This window comes from Catharus ustulatus, chromosome 1, assembly GCF_009819885.2.
Source record: "Catharus ustulatus isolate bCatUst1 chromosome 1, bCatUst1.pri.v2, whole genome shotgun sequence".
NCBI classification, from domain to species: domain Eukaryota; kingdom Metazoa; phylum Chordata; class Aves; order Passeriformes; family Turdidae; genus Catharus; species Catharus ustulatus.
This window is the reverse complement of record NC_046221.1, coordinates 87998953-88026623: the sequence shown is the minus strand read 5'-3', so window position 1 is coordinate 88026623 and position 27671 is coordinate 87998953. Positions and strand designations below refer to the sequence as shown.

Sequence of the window (27671 nt, the reverse complement as noted above, 5' to 3'; positions counted from 1 at the left end):
TCAACTGAGTGATTAATATAGCAACAGTGTAAATTCATATGTGCCTGGGTTTAGTTTAGGACTACAGATGACAAAATGATTGATTTCAGATGCAAGGCAGAGAAGCATCCTTTAACATTATGAGGTTAATTCAAACTGTTGTGACTGATGTTCAGAACCACATCTTATTTCTTGGTACTGTAAAGTATCCTCTTGTGTGGTTTAAAACTACATCTGTCCTCTTAGGGTGTGCATTCTTTGTTCAGCAAATACTTTCTGTAAAGTCAGTGTCTTAAATATATCTGAGTAATTTAAGCATCTAGAGAATCTAAAAGTGCTCGAATAGTCAAAAGACAGCATCAAACTATGCTAAACTTTTTGGTAAGGCTTATGTTTGGATGCACAGACTTTCTCTGAAAATGTGATTTTATACTATTCACAAGCTATTAGCTACATCAGATTTAATTTTGCTTCTTAATATGAATTTAACAAAGTAAGTAAAGAATTAAAGCATTTTAACAGTGTGAGTCTGTTCTGCTTAATACTTTCAACTAAGTGTTCAGTCTAATTGTAGATGTTGAATGATATTAGTGCTGAAATACCTGGCACATTACAGTGCCGTGCAGAAACAACAGAACTGGCTTGTTGAGGATTAGTTTGGATACCAGAACTGTTATGATACGTTGGAATGGTGCTCTGCCTGGACTAATTAGTGTTGCATAGTGTCTGATGACTTCCTGCATTCGTTTTTCCCCTATATAGCTGTTGACTTTGACTCTTTCTTGACAATGACATACAAGTTCTGCCGTAGAGTACAAGAGCGCCAAGACCTCTGCATTTCCTTATGCTGAAGGAGGATTCAGGGCAGCATTCCTTCATGACTTCAGCAGGTACTTGGGGAGAGTTCTCATAAGCAAGGTGAGCTTATGGCAGTGCTTCCACAGAAGACTTGCTTCAGTGTTTGCCAGTTTGCACCTGAACAATACTGTGCACAAAAAGTGGTGTCCAGAGTATGCCAACACTATAGTAGGTCATCTTAATTTGTTCACCTGTATGCAACATTTCTAACTCCAGTCTTACAGGGGTTTATTGCATTTTTGATATATTTCAGAACTTTAAGATTAATTAAAGTTTAGTGCAATGCACCATTTAAAATCCATTGCATTCAGGAGTATGCATAGTTCCAGTTGCATGTTTGTCAAACCTTGCTTCTTATGATCCTACTGTCAGAGCTGTCAGATACAGATTAATGTGTGGGCATACCATATTATCAACCCCCTCTGCAAATTTTGTGGTGCTTTGAGCTGAAAGAATGTAGATTTTGGAAATGGTCTGAAGCCTTTACTGTCTGAAGTGAGATGTCCAGCTCTTGTAAGGGTTTTAGGGGGCCTCCTGAAGGTGGTTGTTCTTAACTTCTCCTTGAGCTTAACAGTGCTGTCTTGCTCCAACACCTTCTAGTAAAGAATCAACGCAGTATGCTATGCTTCACCCATATTGCTGACCAGTCCTTGGTGTGTGCTATCTGTGGTGCTACGTAGACACCTGTAGCTGAGGTGTTAATGTAGGAGGCAGATCGTGCTGGCGCGGTACTCTTGATTCTTGTTTTGCTTGACTTATAGGGTCATGGTAGAACTAGGCACTATATGCTGGAGTGTATGCAAGGAGAAGTTTTGGAAGTAGTTGCCTGTTAGTCATAGTAAATTACTGGAGAGAGCCTCAGGATGTACTTAAATGGATTGTTTTCATTCCTGAAGGTTGATATGAAGGAAAGTTCCAGGATAGCTACTGGATGAATTGTCAGAAGAGCAGAACATCTCTTTTTCTGTGGTCAAGTAAGTTGCCTTGGTAAAGCACGAAGTTTCCATGTGAAGTGGATACCTAGTGTAGAGTTAGAGACTGATGCTTTGGGGAGTGGAATGAAAGGAATGTTTTGGCAGCAGTAGGCTCCAGAGTCACCAGAGGTACTAGAGGTCAGAAAAGCAGAACTACAGTAGTAAAACATGAGAAGGCCTTGTGTGACAGGTGTTCACATCTGTGTGTAAAGGAGAATGAGACATGTTTGGAGCAGTTTAATCCTAGCATCAGCTTCATGGTGTTTTTGCCAGTTGTTAGGCTTTGGAAGTAGAGGCAGCTGGCACTAAGAACATAAACAGCTGTACTGAGTGAGACCCTTAGTGGCCAATGCCAAATATTGGTAAAAGAATATATCAACATGAGTTTGTGGTGATATTTCCTGGAAGCATCTCCCAGCTTTAAATTATCTGTGGTTCTTGGACTACTTGGGTTACAGGCAGTGCATTGGTACGTTTATTGTAGATTTTGTGTATGAATGTGTCTTGCCTTGATCTTTTATGATCTGGGATTAGCAATGACCTGTGGGAAGATGTTCCTCAGTAAAGCTATGCATTATGTAATGTTTTTTTTTTTTTTTTTTTATCCTGAGGCTGTCACTAGGGTTGTAGTGGCTACCAGTTGCAGGTCTGTGTATTACAGAGGCAGACCATGAGTGCTTTTTGCAGGGGACTTGAAAAAAAAGGAGGGGGGAGGTTGTATCACCTAACAGTTTTTTTGTTTTCTAGTCTGTTAAATAATTTCTTGTATTGAAGCTGTTTCCTGACTCCAGATGTTTATCTCTTCTGTGTGTTTTGCAGTCCCTGTTTTATCTTTGGGACTCACATGAGCTATTCCTGGGTGGGATCGTGTCACTGTATTCCTGCAGCTTGGGCTATCTTGTTCTATCTTGTACTTTGTCTCCTGATTGCTAGCATGGGAGTTGCCTGATATTTTTGTGCTTTGAGGCTTCACCTGTGATCTTCCTTTAATATGGAACGAAGAGTTACAGCTGCTTGTTTCCTGTTTAAAACAATTCTTTATCTGTATGAAGGATCTTCCTCCTTATACCATGTCAGCTTAGTTTCTTCATAAGCCTGCGTAAGGGCTTATGGAGCTGTTGTCAAATACCCTTTAGGAATCCAAGAAAATAGATTTTCCTTTGTGGTTCTCTGATTCTTCGAAGTAACTCTGAATGTTTTTTTTTTTAAGACACTACTTCCATTTATGATAGTTATGTTATCATCTTGATATAGTCATAGCTATTAATTTATTGCATTGATTTTACTTTAGGCTACTTTGACTATTTTGTATGTCAAAGTTAATCCTTTTAAATTAAAAAAAGATAGATAACTACTTACTGTTCTGGTACAAATGCCATATCGAGTGAGTGTGACTTTTGGTGAATACTTAATTACCAGGAATAGGTTTTACTGTGAAGTATTTTCTGTTAAAAAGTTTGGGACAAGTTTTCCCTTCATAATGTGGATCAGGGAAGTCTTTGAGGAATTAAAAAAAATTGAATACTAGCTTCTCTACATACCATACAATGGAATCACTTAACTTTCTCTGTACTGATCACTTAATTTGCTTAACAGAAGCAGGTTTTTGGGCTCTTGAACTAGTTTAGTGTTTCTCAATCATAGCTTTACATCTCGTTAAGTTGTTCCTTGTAATCGTTTTTGATATCCTTAATCTTCCAATCCTCTTTTCCTGCTTTGTACATGACTTCAGGATTTCTGAAGACATCTTCTGATGGAATTCTATGGCAAAGTAGTAAGAGCTCTTTTTCCCCCCTAAAACCTGATTTGTGATGCACACTAAACAACCACTGTGATATCTTTAGAAATCTCTAAATCATTGTTCTTTTGATTATGATTTTAAAGAAGCTCCCTCTATTGTATGGCAAACTGCAGCAGGACTTAAATCCAGAAAAGACTTGTTTTTTTTGCCTTGAGAAGATGCTGACTTTGAATGTGAAGAGTTTGTTGCCAGTAGTGCTTTAATAGGTGCATTTTGAGTAAGTCTGCTCAGAATTATGTCAAGAGTTGCTGCTCTTTAATGTTTCAATGGCTAACCTGATGTAATGAATACCTGATCTACATGGGCAAAATTAGTCTGTCATCACTAATGTGTTTCTGCTGTTGCAGTCTGACTTGTCTGGGATGTTAATAGCTTGCTATCTTTGAGCATTTGGAAAAGAATGGTATTAAGACAGGAATTTTGGGGTTTAGTGGTTCTATTTATTGGCATAGCAAGCTTGCTGGTTCAGTCCCAGGGTTTAACATATGGCATTCTCCTTCACTGGTGCAACAAAATGATTGTGATGTTTTCTTGGTGGTGTAGGGAAGTCCGTCTTTCCAAGTCAGGAGTAATACACTTGAGAACCTTACGAAGTGGATCTACATTGCCATGTATTAAATTGGAGATGTACATCTGCTTATTTGTGATTTTTTTTTTTAAGATGCAGCTTTTTCAAAGTCCATCCAGACACTAATAAGTTAATTGTTTGAGTTTTATTGGATTGACATGGTTTGCAAAAATAGGTTAGTTTCTGATTTTCTTCAAAATGCAGACAAATTCTCTTACTTAGGTCTAGAAATTTGCAGTGTAAATCAGTCCAACAAACTAAGTTCTTGAGTGCATCAACTGTGAAGGTGCTCCTAAGAGGTAAAAATCTACTTGTCAAGAAGCTTGGTCTAAAGTTAGGATGGGCTTTGACCTGCATGGCTGTGGGGCAAAGAGAAAGCTTAGAGAGGAAATAAGAAAAATACGATCTCTTGTGGAAAAGGTATAATATATTTTTTAAACTACTCTTTGTTCTGTGGATGAGAACAAAATATTTCCTTCTTCCAATCTCTCCTTTGTAGCTAATTTGCAAAGTAAGCTCAATTCTTACTTGAGTTTGGTATTTAGGGTACCTGTCTGTAAAACATTTCACAGCTCTGATTCATAAGTTCTATGTAGTTGAGATTTTTTTTTTATTCTGCCAATCATTGTAGTTTGCTGCCTTCCATGCAATTACAGCGACAAAGATAATTGCTGTCTGAATAAAGTAGTAGTATGAGACTGATTTGGTGCAGCAGTCTGTGAATGTAGCAGTGTTTTCATAGTTTCTCTCCTTTGTAAGATGAGAGAACATTTGCATAGGATGTAGAGTGGTACTGCCTGAGCCTTACTGGTGTTGAGGAGGACTAGTATAGAAAGGTAAAGGCATCTGATGGGTGTTGTGAGTGGGAATGCAAAGAATTGTAGTTCATCTCTTCTTCGTCATAGTTGCATTTTAAACCCTTTTGCAGATGTCTTAGTCTTAGATCATACTGGGAGAAGTCTGTCTCAGAATGCATTCTTGGTTTCACACACTCTCTCTCCCTGTCTCTGTGTGTATTTATATCTATATATCTATATATATCTCCTCCTTTATTTCATTGAACTGTGTTTCCTAGTTAGACTGTAAGACTGATTGACTGATTTCAACTATTGAATGCATTTGATTGTTGTTGTGTGAGATTTCACTTGCATTTCCATGAGAATGCAATTGTGCTTTGCCCTAGTCATAGGCGAAGGTACAGTTCAACAGATTTCCAAAATATGTGCAGTGACTGATGTGCATTTCCTCATTTAGTCTCAATACAGTGAAATCACAAGTGTTTTGGAATTCATGCTTCATTGAAGGAATGTGTTCTATGACTTGTAACCTTTATTTCAAGAGAGATTCTTTTGAGATGCTGCTTATACCTCTCCATTTCTTTACCTCCATTTTCTACACACCTCTAGTGTTAGACTCCCATGCTTCAACTGTGGCATCTATTCTTCCCTTTTATAAGGATTTAATAAGGATTCTTGGATGGTGTGTTAGCCTTCAGCTAGAAAAATACTCATTCTAGTAAGTAAAGAATATTTTTAAAAAGTGTTAGTTGTTCCACAAAAAATGCAATCATGTTTCTGTCTGTTCCTTTAGAATAAATTAATATGCTTAGTAGCATAGTCATGTTGAAAAGGAGCCAGGTGCTTACTTGAAGGAACAAAGTCTCTGTAGGTTTTCATTTACCTTCCAGTTTGTTGAGAATTTTGTTTCACTGCATTGAGACTGGCCCTTGAAATAATGTCAATCTTATGTATAATGTTTGCAGTAAATGAGTAAAATGGATGATCTCCGTTCTTAGAAACCTGCCTTTGAGGAAAAGCATGGCAAAAGTCTGAGAGTGTCACCTGAGTGTTATTTTAACCTAGAGACTGGGAGAGTGTCTGCCTTTCCTAAAACCGTAGAAGGAATAATTTTTCGATAAACAGAAGATGTTAATTCTATTGCAGTAGTTCAACCCGTAAGCAGCTGATGCTTGCTGTGCTTAGCAGTAATAACATCAGTAAATGGTAGGTTCCTCTGGGCAGTTAAAATTAGCAACCTGAATAATATAGCAAGTACAAGTAGCCTCTTCTGCATTCCTGTGTTCTAATCTTCACCATCTTATATTAGGTAAGAGTACAGTTATAGCTTACCAACAAGTTTCTTTCCCAGTATTTCTATAAATACAGTAAAACTGTCTTGTGAAACAGTTGATTAAAAGGCATCTTAAAATGTTACAGGAGATTGCTATGTGCTGTGATGCTGTAGGGAAGCCAAAATCTTTAAGAAGCCAGAAGGAAATTGTGAAGACTGACTTGTCTATATGTTGAAGAAAGTTCTTATTAAAAACATAGGTTAGGATGTTACTTGTATCTGCATGTACATCATGTGCTGAAGATGGAAATTGTGTTCTTAATGGTTAAAGTACTGTCACAGTCCTGACTTAAGAAGTGCTTATGAAAATTATAGAGGCTACGTGGACAAAATACTTAGGTAAAAACTATCCCTGTATTGGCTGGCTGAATATTCCACTTTTATCTGTTTTTTTCAGACACTACATTATTCTTTCAGCTAGCAAGAAGTTATGCTGGGATTAGTCCTGAACAGCCTATAGGATCTTCTTTTATATACATGAAAGCTGGGATTTTTGTGTGACAGTGTTCAGTAACCTTATCTGAGCAAAGATTTTTTAAAAATTCAAACTACTGTAACATTAAATTTTAAAGAAGTATCTCTGTTTTGAGAAGCTTCTTAAGGTATAAACGAGAAGGTAAAATGCTACAGTGGTTGTGCTGCCGTATGCTGACTGTAAATATAGCATTGATTCTTATCCAGAAGGACATAGACCAAGAAGATGATCTCTAAGAAACAGAAACTGTTGAATTAAGGAAAACTGGAAAGAGCAAACAAAAAATCTGTTAAGACACAGAGTGTTGAGAACTGGTTTGCTGAATGTATTAAGACTTGAAAGTCTTGCACATTGGAAACAAGAAACTTGCCAGAGTAGGACTGAGTAGGAGTAGGACTCAGAAAAACATGAAAGGGCAGTCGGGAGGACACAGATCATGTAGTAAAAACAACTAAGTGAACTAATTGCTTTCTGTCAGAAAAGGACTTAAGAGACCTCTCATCAGAACTTTCTTTGACTCCAGGCAACTGCAATTTTAAATTTCAATAAGAATTTAAGTCCAGTCAGCAGAATGATACCTGTTGTGCATCCATGTCTTATGGTATATGCCAAAGAATTTCAGAGGAATTAGCCACAAGTATGACTTGAATTCTAAATGAGCTTTGATATCTAGAACTTGGCTGTTCTGTGCAGATTGAAGCATTGGACCAAATACTGCCTTGGTAGTGTGAAGTAGAAAATATGAACCTGACTTCATATTAAAAAGCAGATGAGGGAAGGAAATACAGACTAGTGATGAGTGGTACTCTTCTGAGTCTTTCATAACGTGGGTAACAGTTGTGACACTGTTAATTATCAGAAGAGAGGCTCGGTGGGGCTTCAAAGGGGGAGAGTACTTCTGTGTTGACTCTTTTTCTGAGCTCACTGATGCACTGGGGCTGCTTTTGAAAGGTTGTGCTGTGTGTGGTAGAGGTTGTGATGGGGATGGAGACCCCTTGTATTCTTTTCCCCGATGCAGGATGGCTACTGTAAATCCATTGTTTCCCAGAAATGTCTAGATCTCCTGGAGTGGTTGGATGGGGCTGATACCATAAAAAAACAGAACTTTTTGCACAATCAAACATAAAGAAAGGGTCTAGTGTACCTTTTAATAAAGGTAGTTGTGTCTCACAAGTCTCATTTTCTTGAAGGATTCATTGTTAATCCATATTCCTGTGTTCAGTTTGATAGCACAGCTTCTGATTTTTTTTTTTCGGAATGTTTGAGATTCTTTTTGAAGACTTTGTAAAAACCGAATATTTATGGCTTTGCTGGGTTATCTGCTTAGAAGTAACCAAAGGAAAGAATAAATTATTTACTTTATAATAAGGGAGAGTTACAAATAGAATTACTCAAGACTGTTGCTTGATATGTTCATAAATACCTGGAGGGAAGAAATGAAGAAAAGGATAATAGCTAGAAATAGAAATAGATAGAAAACTAGAGCTGACTGCAGACAGACAGTGGGAGTTCATTGTTCATTAGATTATAAAATTGCTGGTAAAATTAAATTCTAGTAAATATAGAATCATGACTGAAGAAAAATAATTCAGGTTGAATGCACCCAGTGAGTGGGCTTTTATTTTGGTTTTGTTCAGAAAACACCTTGAAGCTCCTTCATTATGGTCTCTTTTAAAAAGAGCAGCTGTGTGCTCACGTACCCTCAAGCAGCAACAATATTCCCATGTGTAGGGCCAATAAAATGAAACAGGTCTGCATCCTGGACTGAATGGCAGAATTGAGTGTTGACTCTGTGTATTTTTGCCCACCTGTCAGAAAACGTGGTGCAAATTGAAAACAAGCCAAAGAAGGTTAGTAGTGATCAAACTTTGGACTTGCTCTTGTGGAAGGAGACCCATGACTTAGTAGCTTGGAAAACTGCTGGGTAGAGATAAATGGATTGAGAGCCTGCGAAATCTTGTATTTTTAGATGAACTGCCAGTAACAACTTTTTTTTTTTTTTTTTTTTTTTTGCCCCAGGAAAAAGCATCTGATAAAATCATTACCAGACAGCAGTTTAAAATAAAGCAGCCTTTATTCTGATGCATACTTAAATTCTCATGAAATGCCATGAATAACAAAGCAGAAATGGGCTAAAAGACCTGGAAAAATCTATGGAATTAAGTTCTTTGACCTAATACGTATCGTGATTGGGATTGAAAGTATGCCACATGAAATTATTGGGGGCTTGGAAGGATGGCTGCCTATTTGCTTTTCTTGCCTTTTCTTGCTTTCACTCTGTATCTGCCTACTGGAGATTATTATAGGCAGGAGAATAGGAGGTCTTTACGTTGTCCCCATCTCTGTTAGGTGTGTTCAAGTATTTTATTCATTGGTCTTTTTGTCTTGGAAAGGTAGGAAAAAAGCATACTTTCTATAAACAAAACAAAATAAGAGCATGTCAGTTTGTATTTTCTATCTTCCCCTAAAATTTTGGAATCAAGCAGATTCATCAGCAAATTGAAATGTTTAATCTGCTGTGTAGTGAAATGTTCAGTTGTGGGTCCAGGCTCAGTGTAAGACAAGAGAAAGACCAAACAGTAATTCAAAATATTTATGCTTTTTGGAAGTACCTTTGGGCTTTGCTGCGAAAATTTCTTTGTGTATGGAAAGGAATACTGACAATTAAAAATTAGACATGTGGTCTCTTGGAAGTAACCTGCTAGTAGGGGAGTTAGCTTGTAAAATGAATTGCAAAAGTCTCAGATGAAGAGTTGAGTTCTACTAGAGAGGAATTAAATTTTCCTTTTGGAAGGCTAAGTATATAAACTATAGATTGATTTTTAGGTTTAGGACTGCATTTGTATTTCACTTTGATGTTGACTAGATAAGTTTTGTGAGTTAGACAGAAATCTTAGAAATATGTCAGCATCACAAAGATACTTTGGAAAAATGTCATAGCAGTAGTTATATTTGCATTTTTGTTTGGCATGACTTGATGCTTTTCCATTGAAGGCAAATGTGACATTCACCTGAAACCTCAAATTTGGCAGCAAGAGTTCTATAGTACTGGTAGATGTGAAACAAAAGGGCTTAATAGGTGGATAAGGTTCCAGTGTCAGGACCCCTCATGTAACATTGGTATAAAAATACTTTACACTTGAGAATATGTTTAACATTTCTCAGTTTGAGTTCAGTTGGAAGGTCACTTTCTATATTATGAATGAATGGCTAATGAAGGGCTTGAGTGTCAAAGAGGATGTTTTTATGTCAGGAAATACTCAAATGTCCTTTTTATTGTCCTCTGCAAAAACTCATTAATGCCAGTAGCCTGTTTGCAGTCTGTAAACTGCCGCATGCACAGGAGTAAGAACTGCTGGAAGAATAAACCTACTTGAAGACTTTGGTTGGTCTTGTGCTGCTTCACATTTGCATCATTATGTAGTTTTTAATACTCAGCTTTATTTTTTAAAGAAAATAATCATAATGAATCAATAATTGAATTTGGACTTCATTGTTGAGCCAGTAAGAAATTTAGTAAATATCTGCTAGAGTTAGTGTTCTGAGCTCTTTGGTTAAAGGATTGATATTAAAGCCTATGACCTGTTTCTTGTGATATTTATTGTAATAGTTAAATAGTTCAGTTGTCACTTTAACTGATCCTATTTTCTCCATTAGACTACATGAAGAAATCATTGACTTCTATGACTTCATGTCCCCTCGTCCTGAAGAAGCAGCTATGAGAAGAGAGGTGGTAAAAAGGATAGAAACAGTCATCAAAGATCTTTGGCCTACCGCTGATGTGAGTGTAGCTTCAGTTGTGATTTGCTTTTCTAGTAAATTGTAGCGCTTGTTCACTTAGCCTTGCTATTATCTTTCTTTCGAAAATGAAACAAGTAACTCTTCAAGTTTAAAGCAATTGACTTAATATTACAGTTCTTGCAGTACTTGGAAATTTATTTTATAAAGTGGGGCAATTTCAAACTTAGATTTTGGGTTAATGAATTCTACTGAATGGTTTTTTCATTATGAGAACTGGGAATGTGAATAATTGTCAACTTTTTGTAGAGCATTTCTTAAAGTAAAAGCTAATTAAATCGATTGTATAATTAAATTTTGAATATTAAAGTGAGATTGACTGCCTATGTATCAATTTCTGCAAGGAGTCCTTAATGTGTGAATATTTTAAAATCAAAATATTTTACGAAAGACCAATTGAATGCAGATTTTTTTTTTTTGTACTCTTCATGAATTTGACATTCAAGGAATTATTTTAGCCCTGCTGTAGTGGGAAAATTGCACTTCCCGAGATGTGTTGCAATTTAAGCTGATGTAATTTCAAACACTTTGTTACCTAGTGAATGAGTCTGCCTATTCAAAAAGAATGTACTATATTATGTGTTTCTAGCATCACCTTTGTGATTGCCAGATTATATCATTGTCATTAACAACCAGAAAAATGTTTCAGACCAGAGTGATTTAATAGCCTTCCATGGCAGACAGTAAGGGCTCAGGCCACAGCACTGAGCTAAAAAAGCTGTAAAGCTCATCTGCTTCATCATCACCCATGTTTTTTCTTCACAGTGAGATTTTTCTACTTTGTGGAAATTGATATGAACACTGAAAAGGGCCTGTGTTGCCCAGGAAAAAACTAAGTGAGCTGGTAAATTGGGCTCTGCTGTATCAGAGAGGGAAGAACATCTCAATTCTTTAGATGGGAAGCTTGCTGAAAGTATGATGTTGTCTGTGGATGTATCTTCATTGTGCCTACTTTTCCACACACAGACACCTTCTGCTACTTCATAGTTGCTCTTAAAAAGAAAATCGGAAGTGTTTATATTTATTTGAATTATGTATTTAGATGTACTTGCTGGTTTTGAAACTTAAAAATTTGGAAAAATTTTCCCTTAAACTCTTCCAATATCAGTGAAACTGCCCTGTAAGAAAAGGAAGGAGCAGGAAGGAAAGAAATTGTCAAACTGGAAATAAATAATGTAAAGAACTTGGTTAAATTTATTCTCTGCTAACTGGATTGGTAATTATTTCATGTTAAAGAAGCCCAGTTTTCTCTAAAGTTGCATCTGTAAAACAACGTATGTTTGTACAGAGAGAATATAATAAAGTAACTTTTTTACTTGGCTATATCCTTAAGAACTTGAAAAAAGTATGAAGTTTTGTGACAGTAAAAGGAAGTGAGCATTCATAATTGCAAGATATTTTCCTGCTGTGTTCTTTTCAGGTCCAGATATTTGGCAGCTTTAGTACAGGGCTTTATCTTCCAACTAGGTAAGTAATAATTTACTCTTGTCTTTTTAGAGAAATGTTAAATTTCAAGGAGGAGTTTAGAATGGAACATGCAAATGTATCAAACTTTCAGTAAAACTTTTATCTGATATTTCGTGTGACCAAGGGAAGAGCTTTTGAACTTCAAGATTTGTGATAAATATTTGATGTATCATCTTACTGCTCTACTAATTGACCCTTTGGTGAATAACCTTTTCTTCCTTGTATCTGGGATTAGTCCTTGACTTTTTTTTAAAACAGCCAGTGAAACTGAATATTTAGCATTTCCCTTGTAAGGATTGTGTTTTGTTAAATAAGACAAATTACTGATAATGTGTCACTTATCACAGAGTTACTGTGTAAAGTCAAAACAACCATGACAGTGTTGTATTCCTATCTTTTTGGAGAGAAAAATGTTATTCTTAATTTGGCATTTTATGTCCCTTAATGGTTCAGTTGGATATGGAAACATGTGTAGCTCTGCCTCACAGATTCTGTTGTCTTTACATCAATTAAATTTTCAGAAGGAAGGCACTGGAAATTTTGTTTCTATGAATACCAATTACTGACAAAATTCTTCGGTTTATTAAAGTGCCTGTCAACATGAGTAGATAGATGAGGGATGGAATTAAACTGTGGAAGTCAGCATGAAAGGTAAAGGGGAAAGGAATGCAAAGGACAGCTCATCAGACTAATGGAGGCAAGAAACTAGAACACTGCTTTGGGTCCTAAAACAGCATGGACTCTCTTGTGTAATGTTCCTAGAAGAAGCTTGTTGGGATCCTAAATTGCAAATTGCTAAATGAACACCTTTTATGATTTGTAATATGTAGAATGCCAATCTTACCATATTTTTTGGTAGTGTATTGTGCTTTAGACTTAATGGATTTCATGCTGTGTTCTTTTTGTCTAGTGATATTGATCTAGTTGTTTTTGGGAAATGGGAAAGACCCCCTTTACAGTTGTTGGAGCAAGCACTGAGAAAACACAATGTGGCTGAGCCATATTCCATTAAAGTACTTGACAAAGCTACGGTAAGTAATAGCTTTTGAATACTGAACTGAAAAACTTTCAGTTGTTGGTGATAAATAGTATTCTTAATTCCGAAAGCAAATTATATTGTGTTAAGCTCTCTGCAAGATTTCAGTAGAATCTGTATGTGCTTAGCAATAGCATGGAGTCTTTTACAGGGACATAGGTAGATCTGTGTACTGTGTTTGCTGAAGGCCATACTTTATACTTATTTTTTCAATAAAGATCTGAAAGTTAGTATTTGCAAAATATCCAGTAAAATAAGTTAACTATTTGCATAATGTTTTTCCACTGATCTTTGAGGGGAGTTTGTTAAGCCAATGAGTAGAGCTGTCTAGCTTTCAACACTGTTTTCAGTTGTCTTGTTTCTGATGGCATAGTGAAGTGTTCTAAACCCTAACATTGGGTTTTCCCATACAAAATATGGTACTTGAGTGCTTTATGTAATTTGTGAGACTTATGTGTTATCTCTTGTAACTTTCTTGTAAGTCATGTTGAATATGTTAAAAACTTAATGCATGAGAATTTTATGTTACTGGGCAAGGCATGTTTTCTTCAGGGCACTAAGGTGAGTATTCAAAACTTCTGTTAGCAAGCTTCTGTTTTGTGTTCTCTAAAACAGTCTTCCTCTTTTAGGTTCATAATATTCCTGTGGCTTTCATTAGAGTAGCAGTACATAGTACAGTAGCTTTAGCAGTCTTTGGTTTACCTGAGAGCTAATGGGATTTTCAGTATCTATGAAGCTAAACTACATCTTCAGTCACTTTGTATTAATTTTTTTCCTGCCATATTGCTGTAGATGCTTTGCTTTATCTCTTCTGGCTTTCATTTGACTCTGCATTGAACCAGTTTGTCTTGATAAACCAAGAGGCATTACTTTCTGCTAGGCTGGTTTTCTGTCGGTTCAAGAAGTGAATGGTGCAATGCTGGGTCAGAGGAATGCAGTTCCCACAGGTTATGAGATCAGAAGATCTATTAACTTGAGTGAGTCATTAAATTAAGTAAATTGTCATATGAAACACTGCTATTGCAGCTGTGAAGGCAGATAGCTAATGGCTGTGGTAGAGTACCAGAGAGATGGTAAGTTAATGTGGTTGTGCATTAATCACCTCCCTAGAAAGCATTCACTTGTCAGTCAAGTTAGGATTGTTACTTCCTCAGACTTGATAGTTGTGTTCATTTGAACTGCTAGTATCCATGTGTCTTGAGTAAGCTAGGGAACAGCACCCCTGTTGTATTTCTGGGGATTCACATTCTTGTCTTAATCTTTTCAGGTACCAATAATAAAACTCACTGACCAGGAGACAGAAGTGAAAGTTGACATCAGTTTTAATGTAGAAACTGGTGTGAAGGCAGCTCGATTTATCAAAGAATACATGAAGGTATCAGCCATGTATTGAATGTTACGCTACTTATGAAGGATGTGATAGATACTTAGTTTTATTGGTATGGCTTGACAATTTATTGCTGGGGACTATTCTCATTAATAATTAAACGTGGATATTTTAATTTATTATCTATTGGTATTCATTCAGTTTTCCCTTTGAGTGCTAGGTGTTTGAGTGGATAAACCTGTACAATGTGAAAGGACTTCTATGGTCATGTCTAGATGCAGATAGGCACTGAACTTTGCTTCTGAAGCCAGTCTCTCTTCAAGATTTGCTTACCTTGAATTTAAGTGATGCTGCGTTATGAGTGCTGTCTTGCTAATCTGTCAAAAAACCATTCTTGTGCAGCTACACGCTTAGAAGTTTCCTTTTATGCTCTGTAGTAAAAGTACTATTTAGAGTGAAAGCTTTGACTGTAGTGACACTGGCATTCAAAGAAGGATATAAGAATCTTACTATTTAGATGGGAAATAAATTTGATATGTAAGGTCATTGAGTAAGAGTTGAATTCTGTTAATCCATTTCTAGAATAAAAAAGCATGTTTCAGTTCTTTCCATGGAAACACTGTAGAGCACACCACTGGAAATCTTTTTGTATTAGATGAATCTTTATGTGGTGAGATTGTGTACTTCTTTGTTTGTTTTGGAATGTTGCCATTGTCATTGATGAGACTTACTTTGCTTTGCAGAAATATTCTTTGCTACCTTACTTGATTTTAGTATTAAAACAGTTCCTCCTTCAGAGGGATTTGAATGAAGTTTTTACTGGTGGAATTAGCTCTTACAGCCTAATTTTAATGGCAATTAGTTTCCTACAGGTGAGTCTATTCCTTATTTGTAAGTATGTTGTTTGTATGGTGTTTAAAATACTTTGGCTTCTGTGCCTATGCCCTTTTATTGTACTGTTTCCTCGGATGCTCCTTGCAATGCACAGCATTACTGTTAGGGCTCTGTCTGTTTGACTCTTGAAAGATCATGTGGACTACCTCTCAAACACCCAGGATCTACCCTGTGTGAACTGGAACCGCAGCAGGAGCCTTGTGAAAGGCAGACGGGCTGTGCATTGCTCTCTGTGCCAGGGCCTGTACCTGAATCACCTTAACGGTGCTTCATAAATCTGCAGCATACGTTTTTGTCTTTTGCTTCCCAGACTACTGGTACTGAATGTGCAGGGTAGTTGATTTCAGTGTTTATTAAAATGATGAAATCCAACAGTCAAGTTGTTTTTTTTTACTTACAGTAATTTCACGATTACAAGCCACACCTGATTATAAGCCGCACTTCCCGGGTGTCGGCAACATTTCGTTTTTCCTCCATATATAAACCGCATCGGATTGTAAGCCGCACTTTTGTTTGCAGTGAGGATCCGCGTGCAACTTTCACAAAGTTGCCAATTAGTAACAGAATCGCGGGAACACGGGGTTTACTGGCTCGGCTTGAGGCCATGTGGGCTTGGCATGGCCCCGCTGCCGCGGAGCTGCCCCGGCACGGCTCCCCCCTCCCCCGCCGGCCCCACTCCCCTGCGGCCGCCGGAGGCGGCCTTGGCCCTGCTCGGGGCAGGGCGGGCTCAGCTCGACTCAGGGCTGCTACATGCTCGCATTTCCGGCTGGCAAATTTCTGAACTTTTTTTCATATATTGGCCACTCCGGAATACAAGCCGCACCTCCTGGTACGGACCAAAACTTTAGTCAAAATGGTGCGGCTTATAATTGTGAAATTATATGTTGGTTAGGTTTTGACATGCTTAAGACTGGCAGATGCTGTGCTTGATGATGAAATAGCCAAGTTACAATGTTATGAACAAGTTAGAACTTTGCTTAATACATTTTTGTGACAGTGAGCCTCAAATACAGGTATGATGAGGTATGGCGTTAGCATGTTTCAGCAGCTGTGGTAATGGAAAACTTAACATATTCTGCTGCTGGTGGTGTTGACTGAAATATTACTATAGATTTTGTATACCAAATAAAGTAAGTGGCGATACAGACACAAACTGTATTTCAGTTGGGGCAACTGGATTGCCCCCCACTTTCTGAAATCATTGAGGGATGGATTTGCTGTGGAAAATTGGATACTACTTTGTTACTAACTAGACTGTAATTTAGTATATAGTACTTCTTTCTTGCTTTTGATTTAGAGAAAAGAGTTCCCTAACCCTCAAAAAGCTACATGAGGAAAGATGAGAGTCCTTTGGCTTCCAGATACTGCTGAAGTGCTGCCCCCTCTCGGTTTTGTGGGAGTGGCTTGAGTGCATGAAGAGTGACTCAGCTGAGACTTATGTGAAGAAATACACAGCTGTTTAAATGAGAGCTTTTTGTTGTCATGTGTTACAGTCTGGAAACTACTAATTTTTAAACCTGGTTTGTATTACAGCTACATCCAAGAATTGATGCCAGAAGAGCTGATGAAAACCTTGGAATGCTTCTTATAGAATTTTTTGAACTCTATGGAAGGAATTTTAACTACTTGAAAACTGGTATTAGAATAAAAAATGGAGGTGCCTATATTGCCAAAGAAGAAATCATGAAAGTCATGACTAATGGATATAGACCATCCATGCTATGTATTGAAGATCCTCTCCTGCCTGGTAAGACTGTACACATCTTGCAATATTCCAGCGCTCTGGCTCAGCTTGTGCTCTCAGCTTGCATTATTAGTCTGTCAAACGAGTTTGAGAAGCTGCACTGGGAAGAAGCTGTTGCTGGTGCAGAGGTCAGGAGGGCTGAGGGATGTGGATCTGAGGTCTCCCAAGATTCTTAGCCTAAATAAATTGGATTACATACAGACAGTGCAGTTGTATAATGCTTTGGAGATCCAGAACTGTGTTGAGTACATTATAAGAGTCTCTGACAGTGCTGAGAGGTAGTGAAAGAAAGAATTCCAGGAAATCCTGGAAGGGGAGTTGTTAGCAAAACAGTTCTCCATTATTTGATGTGAGAAGGAGATTGGAAGGTGTAGCTTTTCCTGCCACAGTCTGTGGTGGTGTACTTCAGATAAATCACACCATATGGGAAGGAAATGCCCCAGATGCAGAACCTGTTCTGCAGGGTGGTGCCACAGAGACTGCACCCACAGGGGTGGGTATCTGTAAAAACCAGCTGCATTGTGGTAGTGGTGTGGAGAGCACTTTGCATAACTTGCTTCTGTGCTGCACAGGGATCTTTAGGGAATAGCATTTTAGAGTTGCATGTTCTTTTGAAAATACTTAACATGATTTTTTTTTTTTTTTTAGATTTGGTTTTGATTCAGTAACCCTCAAAATAATTGAACTTAATTTTGGCTAAGTGCCTCAGGATAATTTCCAGCTTTATAGTAATCAGTTTGTATTCTATTTAGACCATCACGAGTAGCTGAAATTTCAAACCAGCTTTTTAACAAAGTCAATTTGCAGTTAATTTGGACTTCAGCACAAGTATTTCTAGAATGTAATTGGCAGTCAAAGTCCATACTGTCATATCTTGTGTGTAGACTGCTTATTTACAGCACTTTTAAAGCAAATACCATGGATCAGGAGCTGAAGTCTGGCACTTTTCTAAATAATATGTTGAATGTTCATAGTTCCCTAGAACAGGTTACAGGCTGTGATACTCATTTGTCTAACCATGTCTCTGATATGTTTGCAACTCTGAGTTTGTGTCCATCATGACTCTTGTACTTGGCTAGGCATAGGTTAGGGTATGATTGTGCACTACTGTTATTGTCACTGAGATGTCCTTTAGGAGCTGTGTACTTACTTGCTTGAAGACCCGTTTGAATAGCAGCATGAGCCACAATTGTTTACAGTCAAAAGTCTTTACTGCTCTCTTCTATCTGCTGGGGACTGAAGGAGAGCAAATTGCGTGTGCTATGCAATGTTTTAATCACTGCTAATAGTACTCTGGAGAAGAAATTAAACCTTTCAAGTCTAGTAGGGGCTCTGAACTGTTCCTCCTAGCATTAATCTTGCAGAAACAAAGAACTGTAGTTTAGAAGAACGGCTGTATGCTGTCAAGGAGTTGATAAGAATTAAGTTCTAGAAGAATTTGTATGGTGTGAGATAATGTAATTCTTACAGGAGATGGTGTTTTGGCAATGGAAATGAAAGCTGACAATATTTTGAAGTTATCTGACCACTATGTCTCATAGAGATGTTTTCTAGCAACTACCACAGAACTTGCCAGATGAAGCTAGGAGGAAAATTACATAAAACATATAGGATGGCTCTTTGAATCAGAGCTCATGAGTACAACCTCAGATCCAGACTTAATCACATATTCCTACAGTATCTAAAATTGCCTGTTGAGTACATGTTAGTGACATCTAGAATTCTGTTGATTAGTTTAGTTCTGTTATACTTTCTGTCCCAGCACAAAAATCTTTTCCAAGGGTTCAGGTCCTTGCCCAGTTTACAAGTCATCTCTGATCAGTTTCTGTTCAGATCCATTCAGTGTCTGATGCTCAGGGTTGGTGGCAATACGGTGAAGGAGATGGGAGTAAGTTAATTTCATAGTCTTAACTTAAATTAGCATAAGCTGCTGCAGAGTTTTACCCCTGCAAACCTGTATTTGCACTGTATGCACAAGTTTTTAATTTTATTTTTCAGGTTTTTTTTTTTAGCCTGATCACAACTTTCTCCAAAGTTCCTGTTAAGCCTCGGAAGAATACTTGAAAAGATGGCTTCTTAATCCCAAAATGAGGCAAAAAATACAGGGATAAAAAAGTTTCTCCCTTTCAATTTCTCGAAGATTATCAAAGTAGTGTAAAAGTCACTCCTATGAGTGTATGCACTAGTTTAGCAATAGGATACTGAAGGGTATAGCTCAAAAGAATAATGTGGTCTTGTAGGGAACAGGAATATGTTTAGTGGAATTAGTTTCTTTAAGTTGAAGGAACTGTTTTTTTTGTTCAGTGTGAAGTGGTTGATGATGTCTGGGTGAGAGATAAAAGGTGTCATCAGAAGGATGTGATGCATCATTCTGCCTGCTCATTACCATCTATTAGTTCCTGGATTTGGGAGCAACAGGCATGAAATGATGGTGCTGTTGTTTTGATTGTAGTGGATTTTCTTAGATTCTGTTAGGTACTGCAGGGTTTCCTCAGAGATTCTCAGACTGATCATTGTGTGCCAGAAGATAATTTCTGTGATTTAAGAGCCAGGATTCCAACAAAGATGTCAGAAGTCAACACTTCAAATGGAAAGCTTGTTGAGGTCTGGATTTGAGTTATCAGACTAATATAGCAATGATGCATTTTGAAGTAATCATTTATACTTGGTCTTTATTCATAGTCTAAGATCTTTCATCTTGAGTTAGTGTCCTAGGACAGGGTGATGAGATGAAAATCATTCCCTTATCATTGTCTAAGGTAGGGAGTTTCCATAAACATCTTGCACCTGCACCGTTTAACGCTTGTCCTTTTTGTAAAATACTTAAATAGGAAAAGCATTTATTGAGTAGAACTGCAAAACCAGGCACTCAGAAGTTTGTTCACAGGAATATGTTGGTGCAGGGTAGATGATGTCATCTTGGAAGAGGTTTGTCTGGAATTGGTCAAGCAGTATCCTGTCTTGGAAGACATCACTGTAGTTGACAAATCTTTTAATCTGTGGTTGTAAGACAAACTTGGCACTTATCCAGCAGACTGTTAGGGGGGCTTATTTTATATTTTGTGAATCAGGTGATGATCAAGATCCTCCAGTCATTTCTGATGCTCAGAACAGAAATAATTTTGATCTAGTTTCAGACTGGCAGTTGCTGGAATAGCTAAATTGCTACTCTAGCACCAAGTTTAAAACTTGGAGTACCACCTGTGGCACTCCATTCATAAGAAAGTTGGTTCTTCATTCTGAACTGCTGTGGGCAGCTATGAAAGTTCTAAACCTTAAATTCAAGGTTTTTTCTTTGAAAAGAGATTCTTTGACTCTCCGGGTTTATTATGCTTCATGTTGCTTGCTTCTGCATCTTGATAGGTCACAAGTACAGGAAGTAAATAGATTTGAGATTGGCAGCATCTATGAGATTATCTCTTTTAACCGTAGTGGCTGCCCAAAATTATTCATTGCAGCTTTTCAATGTCAGCTATTTGTCATTAGAACCTGCAAATATATATGTTTCTGTGTGTATGTAAAACATAAATGCTAATAAAAATACACAGGTTCATTGAACTTAGCATTTGAAAGAACCTCTTCAATGCTGAATGTTGCAAAAAGCTTTTTTACTAGTTAATAGCTTAACATTAATGGATCTGCTTCAGTCCTAGCTCATGGTCTTACCTTTACCTTTTCAGGCCGTGTTCTTAAAACTGCTTCAGGTAAAGGAAGGCTACCTGATGGAGTGGTAATACTCATAGCAAGTGATGGAAATTTTGGACATACTCCTTTAGGGATGAAGGCTTTGTAAGAAAGAATAAGGATTGAATTATACATGAAATCACACATCATTGTTATCTGCTAATGTACATCTGAGGATTGAAGTATGTATGATTTTTTTAAAGAGTGACAGCATTTGGGTGGCGTGCTTTAACCGATCAGTCTAGATTGTGACAAAAGAAGGATGCTCAGTTATGTAAGACATGGTTCTCTAATGACAGTGATCTCTCGGTAGACAATCTATTCAGAGCAGCAAATGCAAATGTGTGATCTTCTGGCTTCTTCTATATGTTGCTTTCTGGATTGGCTAGGGTCATCTTTATACAGACTTGACAGGTGCAGTTCACACTACCTCCAGCTGCAGCCCAAGTAAAAAGTTCTGTAGACTGTATAATTGATTAAGACCTGTTAATTCAGACATGTTTATAAACTAGATACAGGTGCAGGATGAGACAATCCAGGAACCTAAGTGTGGTATGGCATGAGCTATTCTGCCTCTGCTCTCAAATCTGCTTCAATCAAGACTCAAACACAACTTCATTGATTTAAACTAAACTGCCCAATTTTACTGTATGTAAGTGGTTCAGGGAAGGTTTATGATTTCTTTTGCTGGCACAACAGAGGACATAGTGACAACTGATGAAAGGAGTAGCCAATATTTTGTGGCAGCCCTGTCTTCATTTTATTATGACTTTATGCAGGGTACGTGTCAAATGTACCTGCCTAGGATTAGGTTAGACTAAACTAATACAGATTCTTTGAGAGTGCATTGAGTGTGTATTCTTAATTTGTGTTATGTGACTTTATAGATCATTTAGGTTGGAAAAGAGCCCTAACATCAAGTCCAACTGTAGGTGGACTTGAATTTAGTGGTAGGTGCGGTTGTGTGTTTAGCCACTTGCACGTATTCTATTTCTGCATTGCTTCTCAATTTAATTCTCTTATGTATCTATGTTTAGAATACCATTATATGACTGGACACAAGTGTCCTGACCATGAAAAGCCCATACTGAATTATTCATAACTTTTCTAGTAGAATTAACATTGTGTTGTGATTTTGTGACCAGTAAAATATTTTGTCACTTTTCAGCCACCTTTGGACTAAGTCCTTTGTGAAGTCCTGTGTAAAGAACATTACCATGTGTTTCCTCCTAGATTCACTGTCCTAGGCCCACACTTATATCTGCTTTTACTTCAGGGTAGAGTCCAATAGGAAGTAAACCCTTTGGAGAGGCTTCTGTAACTTTGAGCCTAGTGGATGCTGGATACGGCAGTGGTGAATTCAGAGCAAGATACTCGGTTATGTCAGTAAACAGGAAGTGTTTCTTGATCAGTTTTTGTGTGACCATGTGAATTACTGGGAAAATTCTATTTTCCCAAACTGCTTTTATGTTTTCAGTTAATTTCATTGATTATGGTTTTCTGTTAGAGTGGCATTATGGTTGGAGGATTTTGAAAGAAATCTATGGTTTTTTTTCCCCTGGATGGCAGATCTCAACATGTTTGTCTATAGTGGCTTGTTGGACAAACTACTCAGGGGAGTGAAGCGTTCCTCTGAAGTCCAATTCAACCTTGTTGGATTCAGTCCTCCAAAGGACAGATTCTGTCCTTTATCCATCAGTTTTTCAAAGCGGGTTTTTTTCATTGATTTGTTTTAGTCTTGGACCCTGATCTGATTTTCATATTTGGTGGTTCATCCCCTTCTAGTGTTCTCACAGCATTTCGCACATCATTCTGAAGGAAGGAACCTTTCATTGTAAGCAGTATCCTACCCACTCCAGACCTAGTTTGTATTTTATGCAATTTGAAAGCTGTTTTATTTATGTTTCTGAAATTCAGTGCTGACAGTGAATTTTGATGTCTGATGCCAAATACATCCATGGAAATCCCCCAAATGTAGTAGCAGCAAGATTGTTCTAGGTATCAGATAAGAAATCTGTTCTTGTACATTGTCACTGATCCAGAAAATGTACAATGTTCTGAACTTCTGCAGTTCCTCACATGGCAACAGATTTGGAAAGAGTTCCAGTTAAAATGTCACTGATGCCTAAAGGAGGACGATTGAGAGTGCCACAAACTTGATCAAAAAACAATACTATAAAAACTTATGGAATCTGCTATGACAGATTTTTGAAAAACTGGCTTATCCTCTGGAGATGAGTATCTGTATGTACTGGTTTATTAATCTGTAGTTTTGATAGGCTTAAATAGGGTTTGATGTGAGTCTGTCTGACCTAATGGAGGTAATGTGGTTACACAAATGTAATTTTAAACTGAATTTGGCCTGCAGGAACTCTACTGGTAAGTGAGATATGATGCTTTAAGCTTGGTGGGTTTGCTCTTGAAGACAACTCTAAGAGCTTTTCTATAGGCTCTGTTTCTTTGAAGTACTATATGAGTGTTTTAAAAATGGTAAATTGAATGCATAATGTCAATGCATAAGGTCAACTTCTTTTGTTGAAATAGGAACACTTAGACATTCCTGATATAGCTACGATGGGATAACCAATTTAAACAGAGTTAAGCTGTATTTTTAAGGCTTCTGAGCTTTAAGTGTGAATAATGTTTGCTAACTGATATTAAAAAAAGATGATCTGATGACTGTCACATTATTTCAGGAAACGACGTTGGCAGAAGTTCTTATGGTGCCATGCAAGTGAAACAAGTTTTTGATTATGCCTACATTGTTCTTAGCCATGCAGTATCACCACTTGCAAGATCATATCCAAATAGAGATTCCGAGAGGTAATTAGTTCACTTTTTCAATATCTGTTTCTCTGTGTAATCAGTTAGGAATGTTTGGGTCTAGATTAATAAAAGGAATGTTATTTTGTTGTTTAACTGTGATTATATTGAAATCTGCACAGAAATTTCAGCTGACCGGGGATATGAAAGTGCAATGCCTCAATGTGCAGCTTTGAAATGAAGAGAGTATGATAAAACCTAGGATGAGTCCAATGTGAGATTCTGATAGTGTGGAAGGGAGCCAGAAGATAATTGGTCTTTACTCAAAGATTCTGCTTGAAGTATTTCAAGGGAGGGTTTGCTGGTTTAATGCGTAGTATGATGCATATCTGTATTGTAGCAGAAAGAAATGTGTGTGATCAAATTGCTTGTTTAGACAGTTAGAAAGCTAGACAATCAGGCTAAGAATTTCCCTGGTTCTTTAATACATGCCCCCATAAGCTCTTTTAAAATACTTGATATGTATTTAAGAATTTAAAAAATAATTATAAGTGCTATATTAAAAAAAAAACCTAATAGAATCAACCCTGTTTGATCATAATGCCAGAACTGCCATTAAAAGCAGCATACTTCTAGGCATGCCATTTTTAATGCAATTCTTAGTGTCTTTCATAGAAACACTACCAGTACTTTGTGCTCATGCCTTTACAATTTCTGTTTTTTGAAAGAGAGAGGAGAAAGACAACGAAGGCATGGCAGCCATGTGGTATTTCCATTCATGTATGTGCTCTAGCACCTTTTGTTCTAATCCTTAGTGTGAATTTGGGCTAGATCAGAGGATGTCTCTTCCCTGAGACTTCCCAATGGTTTTGAGCTCCCCAGCTAATCACAGGAAAGAATGGCTTTAAGATGTCACATAAACCATCTCAATACAACTGTAAACTCTAGTCATAATGTAAACTTCCAACATTAATGTCACTGGAAGGTGAAATAGTTTCCTCTAGTAAGTTTACATCAAAGTGGACACAGTCTTTCACTTGTGAAGTTAAAATTGACAGTACTTTGAGTGTCTGTAAATCCTTTAGGTTTTCAGTGGTATTAAATTCACAAAGATTGAGACTGCACTGTGATGGAGGTACAGGAGTGGTACAGGGTGTTGCACACTGACATTTGAGACTGCTTTTTTAAGATATATTAAAGGCCACTGTTTAATGTGTATTGGCTAACAATTCGTGGAACTGAGTGAAACTTTGTTCGTACAGGTAGAGTAACCTAGGGATTCCTGAAGTTTTACTTGTCTTGGGTCCATTCCTCCATTAACATTTCTGTTTTTCTCTGAAGGATATTGTCATTCTCTTATGAGGTGTCTGTATTTACGGGCATTAAAAAGTGTATTTGTACAGCATCTAATGGGAGCCTCGGGTGTCATCAGTATGTGCACTTTGCATGGACTTCCATTTTTTTCTTGGATCAGGGATATATTTGAATTTTGTTCACAACTGCAAACCTGTGGAGCAGTCCCAGCAGCAGTGTTCAGGTGTCATGTCTGACCTGTCTGTGCCAGTGACATCTGAATCTCAGAATCCATCATGCCACTGGCTTGCAAGAGGAACAGCGTTCACCAAAGTTGTGTATACAAACAGTTCCCCTAGCACCAGTCTTGTCAGTGCCAAAGGACTTGTAAATAGATGATGAGGTGTTTGGTAACAAGTTTGTTGTAGGAATCAACAGTCCATGTTTGGTCTCAGTTAAATCTGATGTGTTTGGGTAACCCAGGTGTGTTTGTGGATCCCTCTTCCTGCTCTAAGGCAGAGTGGTCCATGCTCTGTGTAAAGACCTTTCTGGTGGCCTGACCTAAACCCTGGCCATCTGGGAACCCTTTGTCCTGATCCATTTTTTCCGTTTTCTAGACTTGTTATTAGGTAGATTAAACTATAGCCTAACTAACTATAAACAGTGGGCTCCCTTGAAGACCAGGGTCTGGCTTCTAGTGAACATGACAGTCTACCATAGAGATTGAGACTAAATGCAGAGTACTTGAAAGTATAGGAAGTTGTAGGAGGCTGAACTACTCAGTTTTGCCTAATTTGGGCTTGCTTTTTCCTAAGTGGATGGTTCTTGAACTGTTTCTGATGGGTTTGAATTCATATTTCCTCTTGCCAGGGAAGGTTTCTATGTACAGAGTTCTATTTTGTAGATGACATTTAGTAGATTTCTTATCTTTCTTGGTGATTCTGCAGTTTTTTCAGGGTCAGTCCAACACAAGAATGTCTATATTAATTTAAGGCTTTCTAGAAAGCTGCTGCTTCTGGAAAAAAAAGTCAGATTGTGGTCCTTCAGCAGCATAGGTCTTTTTCTTCATGTTCTGTAGTAGCAAGTCCCACAGAATAATAAAGGAGAGATTCATATCACTCTTACCACTATTGTCATTCAGGCTTCCAAATAGCTCTTAATTCCCACTACACCTCAGACGTTCCATCTCCTGTTGTGGAAAAACTTTCTTCTCAGTTGAAACAGTAATCAGCTGAATCCTGAAGGTAATTCTTACAGCTACAGAAATTACCTTAACACAATTTTGTCATCAGTCAATGCCACCTATTCCCTCCCAAGAACAGCTTAGGAGGCTTGATTGATAGTTTGGTTGATTTTATTAGAGCAAACAGCTTCCAAAAGTCATCTTGGAAAAAGGAATTTTCTCTTAGGAAGATAAGAGACTGATACATTTTGAACTTGTACAGCTTGTATACAAGGTAAAGTTTGGTGTTGTGCCTTCTGCCAAGGCGATAGAAAATCGTGATTGATTCCTTAATATTTAGGGCCACAGAGACATGAGTCTAGCTGTGAAACACAGTTATGGACAGGGTCTCTCCTGCTTAAGGATTGGTGTCAGTGTGTGCTTTGAACAGCTTCCGTATGATCTTTGCCGCTAGCCTGTCTCTGGGAACAAGTGTGCCATCTCAAGTGAGCTCACTTCTTTAGTCTGTGAGGAATGGTGTTTCCATAGAATCATTAGATTGGAGAAGACCCCTAAGATCATTGGGTTCAGCTGTTAACCCAACCACTACTGTGTTCACCACTAAACCATGTCTTTCAGTGCCGTGTTTATGTGGCTTATAAGTACACCCACGGACAGTAACTTCATCACTTCCCTAGACACCCTGTTCCAGTGCTTGACAACCTGTTAGTTGATAAATTTCTTCCTAATATCTAATCTGAACCTTCTGTAGTGCAGATTGAGGTAATTTCATCTTATGCTTTGCTTATCTGGGGAAAGAGACTAATGTCCATTTGGTACAGCCTTCATTCAGGTAATTGTAGAGAATGAGAAGGTCCACCCTGAGCTTCCTTTTTTCCCAGGCTAAACAACCTGGATCCTCACAGGAATTGTGCTCTAGACCATTCCCCAGCTTCATTGCCCTTCTTTGGACTCAGTTTTGAATTAGTGACCATTTTTCCAGTTCTGTTTCTTGATGAACCACAGGAAAATTTAGCAGATATTTAGCAGCAAGCTCTTGCTTATTGATTCATGTTCATTCAAATAGTGGATTTTGTTACCACCCTGTCCATGCCCTTTTATTAAGGTGTAATTTCATATTATACCTTGCTTAGGCTAAGTACCTGTGTACTGTCTTCTGTCAGCTTTGCTGTTCCTTCCTTCTCAGTCTGAATCTTGCCTTGAATGAGGTCTAGCAATCCTGCGGTCAGAAGGTGAGTCAGGTGGACTTTCTGGTCTGACTGAAAACAAGAATCTCAATGCTTCTGTCATGTCAAGAAGTTGATCCGGCTTGTGGCTGATGATGGGCAGATCAGAAACAAGAGAAGCAGCAGGAGTTCACATCTGGGGCAAGAGGGAGAGAGTGGTGTTGTAGCATTTCACAGCACTAAGTTGTGCTGCACTGGATGTGACAAAAATCCATCCTTACGTTAATATTTATATTTTGCAGATGGAGATGTTGGCTTACACACTGGTCTGTCACATAGTTCAGCTGTGAATGTGTGCTCTAAACAGCTCTGTAGCCACATCAGGGAAGCTGAGGAGGTCATATGGAATGAGGAAAGGAAGACTTGGTTTTGCTGTCACATGCCCTTCAGTATAATTTAGACTTTGGAAATCTTCTGTATTGTGCTAGACGTGATGCAGCTGGATAAGGGAAAGAGACTGTCATGCCAACA

At 37.8% G+C, this 27671-nt stretch overlaps 1 protein-coding gene across 4 annotated transcripts in view; it reads left to right on the top strand.

Annotated features, from left to right (window-relative positions):
- TENT4A (terminal nucleotidyltransferase 4A) overlaps positions 1–27671 on the top strand; it is a 59819-nt gene that overhangs the window by 4216 nt on the left and 27932 nt on the right. For all 4 annotated transcript variants that reach the window (XM_033064914.2, XM_033064896.2, XM_033064906.2 and 1 more), the window contains exons 2-8: positions 10443–10566; positions 12004–12050; positions 12961–13081; positions 14354–14461; positions 15157–15285; positions 16841–17054; positions 23432–23558. In XM_033064914.2, the coding sequence (XP_032920805.1) occupies positions 10443–10566; positions 12004–12050; positions 12961–13081; positions 14354–14461; positions 15157–15285; positions 16841–17054; positions 23432–23558 (870 nt within the window). The remainder of the gene's footprint in view (positions 1–10442; positions 10567–12003; positions 12051–12960; positions 13082–14353; positions 14462–15156; positions 15286–16840; positions 17055–23431; positions 23559–27671) is intronic.